General features: G+C 41.6%; 1 protein-coding gene across 9 annotated transcripts in view; it reads right to left on the bottom strand.

The window, feature by feature from the left end:
* ERBB4 (erb-b2 receptor tyrosine kinase 4) overlaps nucleotides 1-14,432 on the bottom strand; it is a 617,927-nt gene that overhangs the window by 87,282 nt on the left and 516,213 nt on the right. For all 9 annotated transcript variants that reach the window (XR_010606397.1, XR_010606399.1, XR_010606398.1 and 6 more), the window contains one exon: nucleotides 12,494-12,679. Coding sequence is in view for 1 of the 9 variants with exons in the window: in XM_065638016.1 (XP_065494088.1) it covers nucleotides 12,494-12,679 (186 nt within the window). In the remaining 8 variants the exon portion in view is untranslated. The remainder of the gene's footprint in view (nucleotides 1-12,493; nucleotides 12,680-14,432) is intronic.

Here is a 14,432-nt window from a genome sequence, read left to right as displayed (position 1 = left end):
GCTAATGGAATCAGAATCTGATTTAATTTGAATTAAGAATGAGTAAGGTGAGTAAGAAACAGAAAAACAAGAAACAATCCAAAGCACAAAACACAACTTGATCTCCATCTGCAGAAGCTCCAAATTTGAGACCCAGGCTGTCTCCCAGCAAAGCCTGGGAATGCTTCCTTTCATTGTTTATTCTTGCTGTTACTCGGCTGCAAAACAGGGAACTAAAAGCAACCACGTCATCAAATTCTGCCCCTTGAAAGAACTGTACCATTCAGCCCACTTCTGCTTCATGAACTTATCAAGCTCCATCTTAGCAGTCAGCCAGTATTTTGCCTCCATTATTTCTACTGGAAGGTTTGAGAACCTTGCCACTTATAGTGGCTAATAACCTTCTTCTAATCTGCACTTTAAATTTATTCATAGCCAGTTAAGACTCATTCATTCTCATGCCTCTGTTGTCCTTTACCTTACATACTTGTTTTCCTCTTGGGTATTTAACCATGCTAAATTTATAGCTTACACTCAGCATATAAAGCTTAATTTAGCTAAACTAAATACACCCAAAGATTTAATCGCCTCTCATATGATGTACTTCACACAATCTCAAATCACTACATTTGTTGAAATTTGACTTCACTTTTTAGGTACAAGCGGATGCTTTTCACTGTTATCCAGAGGAGGTAAAGTCAGAGCTTCATATAGTGATAACAACACATCCTGTCTCTATCTAAAGTGACCTGGCTGGTGTATTTTAGACTTATCTCTACATGGGAGACCAAAGTTTGTATTTAAATCCAAAAATGTGAGAAAAACAAAACAATTGCAGAAAGAGTCATCTATGTTCTTTCCAATTCAGAAACAGCAAATCCTCTATTTGTTTTGTGTATGTAAATAGCATTTCTGCCTTGTGGAAATAAAAGATGGTTCAAAGGTTAGGAAATGAACCCTAAATTTTGGAGAATAAGGACATCTATTCCAGTGTCAGAGTCCTGACACACTGCCTGGTCTTTTGACTCTGCAGCTCCTCATCTACTAGGACAAAGATATACCACTGCTTAGCAGATATGTATTAGGACTGCAAGGTGGGAATACAGTACCATTTTGAGGGTGCCCAAGTATGGCAGGGGAGTACAACAATGATAATGCAAAGAATGGGATGAGATGACTCCAAGGTAAGCTACTTAAAATGCAACACTCAGAGATGTGTGTGGCCAAGTCCCAGTGCCTTCACATCACAGACCTGCAGGGTTCTTTTATGACTTACCACACGCAGGAGCGTACGCAGCAACATGCCAGCAAACACAGAACCGGACTCCAGGTCAAGCTTTCTCACCAGCAGAGCCAGCGGTGCACACAAGGTGACGCACAGGGACGCTCGCAGGGAGAATGAGGATGCAGCACCACGTGTTACGGCGGCACAGCAGCAGCCTGAGCTGGCACAGCCCTGCCCAGGAGTCAGTAAAGCATGGCAGCTACTCTTATCTGCACCACTTCCAACAGCCTTAATGTAAAACCACTGACACCTGTCAGTCAGTGTTGCACTGTACTCTTGCACTCGCAATGTCAAACTCCTTCAGCGACACCTCACTCTTAGACTGCCTCCACTCCCAAACATACAGAAATTCATGTACTTTCTGCCTTTTCAAGTCCCCTTCTGATAGCTTGTTTCACTTCTTTCTCCCCCTCTGTATCATGCAATTTGAAATGGTTTACTGAATGCTGACATAGGAGACATTGTTGTAGGCAAATCCCTATGTAAAGGAATTCATAATGCAAGTTGAGCCTAAACACAAAACCAAATTGTATTACAGTGTAGCGTTTTAGTTATATACATATGTTCCAAGGAAAAGTTGGTCACATATTTTTTTTGAAAAATAAAGTTGCCTTCTCTAAAGCTGACCTTGGTTATATGCGTGAAACAACCTGATGGAATAGCATTTTGAAAAAAAAAAAAAAAAAGAACAAAAACGTTTATGAAAGACAGCTGTATTTTTTTTGTTTCAAAACAATTTGTTTTAAAATTTTTAAAAAAGTAGTATAAATCCAAAGACATTTTAAAGGTCTTCATTTGGAAAATTCAGAACTGTTCAGAACTGTTTCAGTTCAGGGCAATACATTATTCTAATGCTCAATATTTTTCATGGGATACATAACCCAACCCTATTTCCCCTCTTATCAGAGATATTAATGTGTTACAGGACTTCAGGTTTAAGTCATGCACCGTACAGAATATGATCCTCTCTGTTTGCTCACATGGACAATTAGTAAACAAAAACAGAAAAAGAGAGGATGTTACTCTAGCCCACAGACAAGGGTAAAGTTTACAGAAGCAGGAAGGTCACAGGATGAAGAAAGAAAACCAAACTAGAGTGGGAATTGCTGCATGCTGAGAAGCAATTTGCACAAACGGGCTAGACAGAAACAGATGGGATGTGGGAAAGCGGGAGAGCGTTGACTAATGACACCTGACTGCCGGATGACCCTGGAGGTTTGAGGGCTGGCACAGCACCTGAGACGGTGCCAGCAGCCACTTGGACCTGCCCTCTCCCCTCTCACGTTTCATTAAGCAGACTCACCTTGCTCTTCTGCACGGCACAGGAGCCCACACGGAGATCCCACAGCATCCCCAGGACGCGCGTTCCTTCAGCCACACTGCCCTCCTACCCCCGTTTATCGAGTAGCTGTTTAACCAACTGCTGGTCACTGCTGCGGGTGTATTCATTGCTGTGTCCCAGGGGAACTCGGTTTCGGTAGATTTTCTGTGTTTTGACACATTCTGGTGTTTCTGTAAAACTCAACTTTGGGATGGAAGGAACGCAGCAGTGAAGCACTGGGATGTAAGGTGCTGTCTTCAGGTCTCATTTATGGCTTGAGATACACCTCAGCAGGGTTTCGTAAAAGGATATTAAGTGATTGTCGTTTTTGTACATTCTTCATGGTCCCCTGACACAGCAGGTGACACTAGGACAGGGAGACAACAGGCTTCAGTCCACTGCCACTCCTGACTTCCCCTTGGACAGCCAAGCTGTTTTACATGGACTCTGGAGACATGTGGGGTTTGTTTGTTTGTTTTTAAGATACATTTGGATTTGGGACACAGTCAATAGCTTTTCTGCTAATAGACATCTGCGAGGTTTGATCTCACACTTACAGACCACAGCCCTCATCTGGAACAGCTTCTGCTGAGCATCTCCCTTCCCTTTCAACAGGCCAGTTCTTTTTTCTGGTACAAAAGGCTACAGGATTGATGCCTGAGCACTGGATTGCACAGAATTTGGAGGTCCAGCCAACTCTGAAGGCTGAGCTCTATTCAAACATGGGCACATCCTTGAGAGTCCCAGAACCTTTTGCAAATGGCCTTGCAGTTTCCTGCAGACTCTTAACATGGTTTTAGGAGCAGGTTTTTGTGGGGCACATGCATACTGTGGTACTTTGCAAAAATGTGAGGGGGTCCTAACTTTAAACATCAATTCCTTGGTCATTCCTTTCTTGTAGTTATCCAAGCAGGATAAGTTATGTTATAAAATACAATGTTGAAACAAAGGCATTCGCTAGGGAAAAAAGCATTTTAATTTATGGGTATATACAGAGAGAAATCCAGCTTTTGTATCTGAACTCCAGGAACTTAAAAATATCTAAACACATATATTTCTTGAATAATAATAATAATAAAAAAATGCTTTGGGCTGAGACATTTTATGCCAAGTCACAGTCCAGAGCAGAATTTTATGGTTGAGTTATAAACCTGAAAAATATGGGCTTGTAATGGAAATCCTGACAGACCCTAGTAGGTCCTCCTATAATATCTTGAATTTGATTTAGGAGTGGTTTTCAATAATGCTTTCCCCAGGCAAGTCTGTTGGGGACTGCTAGGAAAAATCTAATGAGTGTTTTCCCCCTCTCCCCAGTGCAGCTCAGTGTACTTGATGAGAATGCTGGTATGTCCAGACAAAGCCAGCCTTTGGGGCTTGTGCAGTCTGTGGCTGTCAGGTCCCCAGTATCAGAGTCCCTATAAATGTCAGTGCTAAGTGCACTTTTCGTTTAACAAAACAATAAATTGTCTATCTCTGTGCAATAAACTGCTCATTTCTGTGCCTTTGCAAAGGCTCATGTGATTTGTAAATGGCTGAAAAGAATCTGCCTCTTGTTTTCTAATAACCATGAACCACTGGATTTGGGACCACTGGATTTGGGGGGGAAGGCAAGAGGAAGCCTAGATGATCCAGAAGGAGTCAGATTAAGACTGGAAAAAGAACAATTATTACTATAAACTTTTCCTGCTCACAGGATCTTATACAGTACAGAAGGGTACAGCTCTCTAAAACATGTACTACACTGTGCAGAAAAGAATCCAACCACACTTATGTATTTCCAGCCTTAACTTAGTCCTCCAGTACCTGCTTTGTCCCAGATTCCCTATGTGTCCTTGTCACCACCCGCACCCTTCACATTTATCCCCCTGCAAATTAAGCTGTCAGAAAGCTAGAAGGTTAGCCTACGCTTGTCTTCTAGACAGCACAGTCAGTAGAGAGAGATAGTCACCTTCAAGGGTTGAGTCATTCCACCCAGATCTAGAGCTAATGACCAAATATATATATACACACAAGACCATAAACAACTGAAATAGCATTATACAGAGGTTATTATAGCATGCAGAAGAGCCTTGGAGGATCACAGCACAAAGTTGAAAGAAAGATATCTCTATCGTTTTTATATAAAGTAAATCTTACATTTGCGTTCCTGTGGTTCTGATGCAATCTTCCAGACTCAAATATCCCTCCCCCACAAACAAGAACAGCACATGGAGTTCATGCAGTCATCAGTTAACCAGTATTAAAACCCTCAAAACCACATGCATTATTATGAGAGAAATGAGGAAATTGAGGTCCTTTCCAAACCCTGTAATGAGACACAACAACATATTATAGAAACTCTGGTGGGTGGCAGGCGTGATGCTCCTGTGCTCTGTCAGAGCACTGAACAGGTACCAGCTAGAGGGAGCCAAGCAGCCAGAGAATGTGAATAAAGGAGAAATAATTACACTGAAGAAAGCAACAGGCAACAGAGGCTGACACAAATCACTACAAAAGTAGGGGAAAGAGAAAACTAAAGAAAGCAAAGGACAAAATTACAGAGGAAGAACGTGTGAATTTGCTGAGTGGACAGTCAGGCTGAGACAAAAGGAGAATGTAAGAAATTAAAGGGAAAAAATAAAAAACTTGTTCAACATTTAAGTTGATGAATTTTATTGTGCATTTCTTCATCCTAACACTTTTCGCAGGAAACTTCTCCTTTGGACAATTGAGTTTCATAGAAAATATAAAGAAGTTACTAAACCAGTTAAATACTCCGGATGAAATGACTGGTGAAGAAATGGGGGAGCTGCATTAAAGCTTTTATAAATAGGTATGTAACTACACAGGAAAATGTGGAATACTGTGCCTGTCAAGGAAACATGCAAAGTGCAGAGATGCTGTAATTATTTTTAATAGGATCCAATTCTTTGATTTATCTGGAGATTTCCAGCTACAACAACAGCTGCACTCAGTGTGACCACATTCATCTGAGCATGGCAGATCAGATACAATGACCAAAGTCCTAAAATTTATTTCCTGTCCTGCCTTGGATCGAAAAAAAGATCTCAATATCTGAAAGGATTAAAACACAGTTCTTCAGCATCTCACAAAAGCCCAAGACAGTCCAGGTAACCACAGCAAGAAAGAAATCTGCCCACCACTTAGAGTCAAATGCTAGGATATAGAATTCCACAAGATCCACCTAAATTTTGTTGCAAGAGCTTCTCAACTTCACATGAATCTTTGTAACTCAGGGAGCTGCCCAGCAAGGTACCAAAAAGTCTCTAGCTACGGGCAAGGTAGAGTAATTCCCCTCTGAGACTTGATGGCATTCCCTCTTTCAGGGAGAGCTCTCAGGTGACACCAGAAAAAGGGTCCTTCATTTCAATCTGCCATCTGTGGATATCCAGGCTTTCCAGCAGAGTGAGAAAAACAGTCACAATGAATAAGAAAAGAAAACTGCATGGAGGGATGCAGGGTAGTAAAATCATACTTTCCCCACATATTTTGATTTTGCTCCTCCACACAATTACAGCCTTGTTTCAATATGGCTTTAATTTCATAGTCCCTGGTTTAGATCCTACTCTTCTATACACCGCACTTGCTAATAGAGCAGCCCCATTAGTAAACTACATCTATGCTAATGTACTTGCTTGCAGTGATAATTATCACAGCCCTTAGCCCTGGTCCTTGCCAGTGTGAGCACGTCAGGAGGGGCTGATATAGCATTATAATTATACAATTAGCCTTGTCATGGCAAGGAGCTCTGGGAATAGAGACATCTTGAAGCTTAAAACGTGGACAGCTGATAGATGACTGTCATTAAGCTCCTTTGTTCACTCCATGATGGAACAGTCACTGTGCTGAACAGCAGGCTTCTTTAACGAAAAAGAAAGACCTTGAACCACAGCCGCTACCCTCCACCTCTTCCCAACCTGTCCAGTTACCCCTGATTCCTCCCACTTTACACAGCTTCTCTCTCATCCCATCTGCAGCAAAACAACAAAAGCTGTCTCTAACAAGTAATTCCTAATCCATCAAGTCTTGATGGAGGAGAAAGGCTTCTCACTTCACAGTGCAACCAAGGGGACCTCACTTGCCTCCAGCCCTCCCTTTATACATGAGCAGCACAGGCCAAAACCTATTTAATTTAGGATGTGAGATGAGCGCTGTCCCAGCTTCGGGGTCAGCTTCTCAGTTGCATAAATCAACAGAGATCCTTCGAATTTCATATAGTCTGTGAATTTACACCCAGTTGAGAAGCAGTGCCCTGGGCAGTAATAAAATATGCCTTTCTAAAAAGCCGGCAGCAGACAGGACCTACTTTTTGCCAAGAGAACTGCAGAAGGGCACTGAGGCCTGTACCGTGAACCAGCTAAAAGAGAGAGAGAACAGCGTGGCAGAAAGCAGCGGTATTGGAGGCTTTGTAAGAGTCTTTGGCCTGATGGCTCCTGGAGACCCTCAGCTGCAGATCTGCACTGCTGGCAGAGAATTTTGAGAGAGAGCAATGACTGCAAGTGGGCTGGAATAACACTCAACAGACTTGAAGATGTGCACCTGCTTCATTAAAATTCGATTCCCAAGTTCCTCTCTGTTTTTCTTTCCTAGAGTGTTTTCAAAGGTTGTTTTCCTGCATACCTGGATAACTGATACTGTGCAGAGTTTTAGTTAAGGTAATTTGAGAATTCTTTTATATTGAAAAGGTATATAAAGTAATCCTCTGAAGTACTTGATTTTCCTTCCATGACATTCCACTGTATCAACCTACTACTGCTTTACCTTGTTAGTATTCTGAGGGAATATGAATGAATTATTATCATTCAGAACATAAAAAACAGGTCTGGCAGCCCCTGGGGGATACAGGGCAGAACAGAATGGGGCACTGGCTAAGACCCAGGAGAGCTGAGCTCTCCTCCACAAGCGAGGTGATCATAGGCAAGCTGCTTTGTTCAAGGAAGATTGCTGCCTTTCTCACTCTTCCTCTGCCCTGTCTTCTTGGGGCAGGAAAAGTTTCTCTGCATTTGAATGCTGCTCAGGAAAATTGGTGCAGATGAAACACAAAAGCAGCAGAATGAAACCATAATTGTACTAGAAATAATACTAAAACAGTAGATGGGGCTGCCTGGGTTGAACATCTATGCTGAAGTTAGCAAGTGCTGTATGCAACATTACAGAAGCAAAAATACATTTCTATATGCCCTTGAGTCAGGGAGACTAGCACAGCACGAAGGGCCATCATAATAATTCCAACAGGACTCAAGTTAATTTTTCCCCTTGAGCAATAGTGAGAGGATACCAGCCTTAAATACAGGCGCCTTGTAGTTAACCTCACAAAGTGGCAGAGTATAACCAACTCTTTCTGATTAGAAACCTCAAGATGTTTCTTCTCTCCTTGAATGCACTTCTGAAAGAATGTCCTCACCCCCACACCACCAGCTTGCCAGGGAGTGTGTTTGGGCAGCCCTTGCTGAGAGAAATTATATCAAACATATTGAAATATCAATACACACAGTATCTTTTGTTGTTGATGTTGTTAAATCTTCCTGTTTTACACGTATCTCTCATACACTGGCTAACAAGAATTCACCTACTGACAATTAACTTCTAGGCTCACACTAATCTTACAGAATTTCAATCTCAATCTGTTTCTTAAGTAGTCAACACTATGGTTGTTCATGAAGCATGTTCATGAAGCATCCTTCCATACCCTAGGGTCACCAAGGTTATCACTCTTGCTCCCACTCTAGGAAGTATCTTGACACATGAGCATAGTTTACTGCTTTAGTAGACAAACTCCACATAAAATTGTTGTGCTGAACTGAGAGCTAAAATGTTAAACATTTGGTCCCTAAGTGAGACAGTACGCACAGAAGTGAGACACAAGGAGATGCCTTGTGTATCTGCAAAACAGAAGGGAAGAACCCCCTTCGCTCAGCTGCTGTCTAACAACCACATTTTATGCAGAACACTCAGGGGCTACTCTATTTTTATAACTTTCATCATAAAATGAGAAGCTAAAGCTTCTGCAAAGAGAACACAATTACCCTACAATGATATAACAGTCAGAATAAATTCAACACAATCTGTGTATGCAAAAAGAAAAAGCATCCAAGCTATTTTCAATTGGCAGTAGATAATACTTAATAACTGCCCTATCATCAACCTTCAAAAATGATCTCCAGAGCCATATGCAGGTTGGCAACCAGGCACGGTGCCTAACTAGTTTTTCCATCTAGTTGTACAGAAGTAGAGACATATGGAAATGAACAGCCTGGCAGAACAAGTGAACTCTGAAGCAACGACTTCGATAAATAAATGCCTGCACATTGGCAGATGGAGAAAAGCGCAGTAGGGAGGAACTGTATTGCAGCAGCAACTTCATTTTAAACGGTTCGTAAAAATCAGTTTGAACTTCAGAATTGAGGTATTGTTGGGGAAAATTCTCACCATAAAAAGAGGGAAGGTGAGGGTAGAAAGGTGTATCTAACAAAAGATACCAGAAGCTACTTCAGGGAGCAGAGAACAAGGCTGGAAGGTTACTGATATTTTTTACCTCTCATTACATTGCTAATCACAGCTTTAGTAGCTTTCAGAAAGATACAAGTAATCATTCCCAAACGTCTAGAAAAGCAAGATGTGGAGAGACATTCTCAAGGTGTATGGCAGAGCCTGAAATGTGAGCACAGCAGATACAGGTACATGGGATACACAGACCTTCCCTGCAGTGAATGGAAACTGGTGCTTGATGCAATAGCCACCTTCTGCACCCATTCCTCTGGACACCAGCTTATTTGTAGGCAAACTGAATCTTTCCTATTTGCAGGCCACGGACTGATTCCTAGGCACTGTTAAATGTTACAGATGAGTGGAAAACGAGTATTACCATTCCCCTGATGCTAGCAGGGGACTAGCACATTTATTCCACTTTTTGGGCTAAGGGGACTCCTTGTCATCTCAAAGATTGTTCTTCCTACCAGTTCTGAAACATCTTCTCGTGTATGTTCTCTAACCCCAATACACGTTACAGTCTGAGAGATAGCAAGGGAATAGGCATTCCCGTATCCCATCAGAAAGCACAGTGCAATGCAGAAAATTCTGTGCAGCATTTGCATTACTCTTACATGTGATGTGATTGATGTGCATGGCCTCATACGTCCCCACCTCTTTCCTCTCTTCACCGATAGCCTCCTATATAATAATTAAGATATGTATCTTTATGCGTAGATGCAACCTGATGGGGAAGATTTTCAACACGCAACTGTCATTCAAGGTTTCCAAAGACAAGAAGAAAATAAAGAGTTAAAGGTACATTTTCATTCTTTGGAGTCTACTTCCACGACAGGATTGCACCACACTGGCATGGTACGCAAGCAGTTGGTACCTGCGGTGACCTTCTCATCTATAACAAGCCATCCCCCCCTAAATATCACCCAATATGCATCCCAAAGCAGCAAAACACAGAACTCCCTGTCAGACACATACTGATTGTCTCCATACCAATCACTGCAGTATAACTAAAAGAAGGGAAAGAGACACGTGAAGAAACAGAAGATAAAATAATCCAGACAAACTGCAATGGCCCAGAGTTAACATATCTGCCATATATAGCAAGTACCGCACTTTTTCAGGAAAACAGTCACTTGCTGCTGTCCCCTTTATGGGTAGCCAAGTGGATGAGCTTCATGCTGCAATGTAAGGCCAAGGCAAAAATAACCTCAAGATTATTGTGATGTGGAAGAAGATGAATTTAATTAAACTTCAATAAACTATCTAAACTTTACTAAACTTCCTCTCAATAACAGACCAGCTCTTGTTATAAAGAAATTCCCTTTCTTTTCCTGTCACTTTATCAGTTAATATTACAAGTATGATCTCACTTCTTTGCACTAGTTGGCTACCCGCCACCTTCAGAACTCAAATATCTGTAATACCTCATCTTCTCCTCCCACATCACACAGTGATCGCGAAAACCAGCAGGCAATGATTTTCAAATGAGCGTACCTAAATCCAATGCCCACGTTATGCTGAAACCCCTTACAATGGAGATCAGTTTGGAATCTGTTTCACTTTGATAAGAACCACTGTGGGAAAATATGACCTGGCTCCCACAGACCCTCCCACGGATCTGTCAGCTCTGGAAGCCTCTGTTATGGATCAGGCTATTGGCTTCACTAAAGCAGCTGCCCACATAAAGTCCATGGCAAAGCAAGTACAGCTATTAGTCCAGTGAGTCAATGGCCATATGCACACACAAAGTGAAAATAAAGGTGGGTTATCTTTTCACGTATGCCACTGTGTAAATGTTTTGTAATAAATAATAACAGCCACTATCAATCAAGAGAGTGGAGAACAGATGGGAAGGAGGTTGTGTTGAGAGAAAGGACTCAAACAGGAATATGTATTTTTTCCCCCACCTTCTACACTCTGATAACAGCCCTCAACAAACCCTTGCAAATCTCCAGATACAGGCAATTCCCATCAGTGTGCTCCAATATTCTGTGCAACTCTGGCTGCTTTACCACCACAGCAGAATCACAGATACTAACACATCCACAAAAAGCTGCAACACCAGAACGTGGGTTCGGGATTCCCCCCACTCCTCCTACGGATGAACCCGTCTATCCAGCATTACGGTCATCTCATGTACTGTCACCTTCAGGCAGGTTTGACAACAGATCTGATCCTAGGAAGAAAATTAATGATGATTTTGCATTTAAGTCTTTAAAACTAGTGAACATTTACTTGATGGCTGCTATTTGATCCAGCAAAACAATTGCTGAATCTCCAGGTTTCACTCCAGTGCTAAAAGTTTAACATTCCAACTTGAATTAAGACTTCGTTATACCTGTTGTAGCAAATTCACTTAAGGCTAAAGATTTAATATAAGAGGGCAGTCTGTGGCACACATTTGTATGTAAAAGGCATTTTCACCAAAATAATCTAAACCTTTAAATAACTCTTAAGTAAAAAGTAGGTTCCAGATTTGCACTTGTAGTAACATCATTGTACACAATGCTGGTTGCAAGAGCCTTTAAAATAGATACAAACTGTGGCCCTCTACACTGCTACATCTTGTTACCCTTTGCAACTGATTATCAATAACTTGGTCTTGGTACAACACTGAATATCCAAATACACCCAAACCACAGGCAAAACATTGCACAAGGATTACATTAGGGCTTCATTTATGACCTATGCCCTGTTCCACCTCCGCTGAAGCGCACTCTGTATCTGAACGATACTGGCTTCACTTTTGCTCCTAAAACCCCACAGCAAGGCACAGAGCATTATGCCACGGCAAGCAAAGCAGGATCCAGCACTTGAGATTTCCCATTCTGCAGAGAGTAGCAGTATTACCCCCCAGCCTCAGCTGTTTTGATAGGTCTTAAACACAGCAGAACTGTGCTGGTTCCCAAAGGAGTGACGTGAAGTGAATATTTATCTTCTCGGCAACGTGGGGGCAGACAAGTGATGGCATATCGGAATTTAACTGGCAATGCAGATTCAGAAAGGTTCAAAACTACCATCAGGTTAAATCGGTATCTATGAATAGTGAATCGTAGCAGAGGCTGAAAAATAATTCTGTGCTCAGTCCCCCTAGATGTCACACAGGGGACTTCTTCCCCCACTTTCCCCTTCTCCTCTGTAAAACCTGCCCCATTAACACTGAGTTGGAAAGACAGTCAAGAAAAATACTCTGGCTTACACATTAACAAGTAATCTCATATATTGTAAGCAGCCAAAAGTGTGTATTTCAAGAGCTACTCGACCTTCTTGAAAACAAAAACATGCCCAAAAACCAAACCAACCAAACCACGAAAAACCCAAACAGGAATTTTTTTCGTATCCTTTTTTTTTTTTTTTTGCACAACATGTTTTTCAGTTAGTTATGAAAATGATAAAAAAGAGCAACATGAACTACATACCTTAGCTATTTGGACACACCAGTTTAGCAGAAGCTGGGAGCCAATATTATCCTTATGTTCATGAACATAATCCAACAGGCAGCCATGAGGCATCAGCTGAGTGACTAGTTGGATGGTCGGGCTCAAGCAGACCCCCAGGAGTCTCACCAGGTGCGGGTGGTCCATGCTGGCCATGATAAGAGCTTCCTGTAACAACAAAAGTGACCCAGTTACTCCAGTGTGCTTAAACACTCTATGCACAGAACATTTCCCACAGAGTGTCTTAAAGGGGATCAGTGTCCCCTCAGTACCACAAATTCCTGTGTTGTCTATCCAGTGCTAGGCATATCTAAGCAAAATCCACTCTGGTGTAATGAGCCCCAAGCAACAGGTCACATTATCTGAACAGATCCAGAGAAGGCTCAGATCAGAAATTCTGCACTGCCCTATATTTCCTGTCCCATTACAGCGACAGAAGCAAATATGTAAGTGTGACACACTTGACTTTTCTTAAAGGTCTCATTAGTCTTGTTCTACTTCCCTTAATCTTGTTTCTTTAATATATTTTCCCAAATTGTGTTCAATCCATTGGCCATCAGCTTTTTTTTTTTTTTAGCAAGCAAACTATGCCACTCGTGTGCAGTGAGATGGCCAGTTAGGCCTCATTTGGCAAGATATTTGATTAAGCTGTGCTAAAATGCCTTACTGGATCAGACATTTCATGCTTAGTATTTTATAAGCTTAAACATGTAGCATTTATATGTTGATTGAAGCTTTCCCAAAGTTCAACCTGCGAAAGGTTACAAATCAGGAGGTTAACTGTGTGCTTTTCAAATGCGTCTGATGCTCAGAGTCCTACTGAAAGTCATCAGATTTATCAGGCCGTTAGGATAGAACCAGGCTGCTGTACAGCAACAGCCTGAACTAGCAGTTGTGATGGTGCAGCAGCAGCCCAGCCACAGGAGCAGTCCTGCCCGTCTCCTGACGTTGCCACAAAACCACCACTACAGAATGCAGCAGCTTTCTAAATCTGAGCCGCTCAGCTCAGCTCCTGATTCTTCCAAAGTCCTCTCCCAAGAGATCTTGGATGAGTTACTTCATTTTTTTCCATGCTTCAGCTTCCCACACAGTAAACAAGAAATAATATTCATTTACTTCTTCTACATGTTATTTTTCTTTTCCAGATTCTAAGTTTTCAGCTAGCAAGCTGGGTTGTCCAATACCAAGGGCCAGAACTTAATCTTGGCTATGCTACTTGGCCCTAAAGTTGACAAATAGCATGGAAACTCCTTCTAAAAACCCTACATATCTGTTCTTAGAGGTAATGCCACCATCACAAGAAACTGGCATTCAAAAAGGGCAGGGAGAAAACTGCCCTCATTCACTAAGCTGAGTCTTCCGTTTCAAGACCACTTCATCATGGCAATGGAACAAAGAAAAGTGAGATGAATCTATGGTTTTGTAAAGCTATTTTTGTTCTCTCTCTTTCTCAAAAAATCTATATGACATCTTTCTGACAACTTAAGGAATAACAGCTGTAATAGTGCCAAAGAAAGAAAGAAAAAAAGGATGAGAAAAAGTTGGCATCAGAGGAACACAGCATATCCCCAACTCATAAAAGGCTTTTTTTTTCCTTCTTCCCTATATTAAGGCAAAAAAAAAAGTCCTGGCAAGTAGGCTGAGTTTGTATTAAAGGAAATTGCTCATCACAGTACAAAGAATATTTGAAACCAAATTGCAGAGTATTTGCATAATAGTTCTCCCTTTCTTTCCCTCTCTTTTTTTTGGTTAAAACTAAAAGATGAACAAGGCTCTAATTGTAGGGTTTCTTTTCCCCCAATAAGAAAAGAGCAGATGGCCTCCATTGGGGGGAGCATCTTCTTCCTTTTTCTTCCTAAATGTATGTGAAGAAATAAAATAAATAAGTAGGGATTATTTGATGAGATGGCTGAAGGAGGAG

The sequence above is a fragment of the Caloenas nicobarica genome, chromosome 6, assembly GCF_036013445.1.
Source record: "Caloenas nicobarica isolate bCalNic1 chromosome 6, bCalNic1.hap1, whole genome shotgun sequence".
Lineage (NCBI taxonomy): Eukaryota > Metazoa > Chordata > Aves > Columbiformes > Columbidae > Caloenas > Caloenas nicobarica.
Note: the sequence above shows the minus strand (reverse complement) of the source record. Positions and strands in the feature narration are given on the sequence as shown.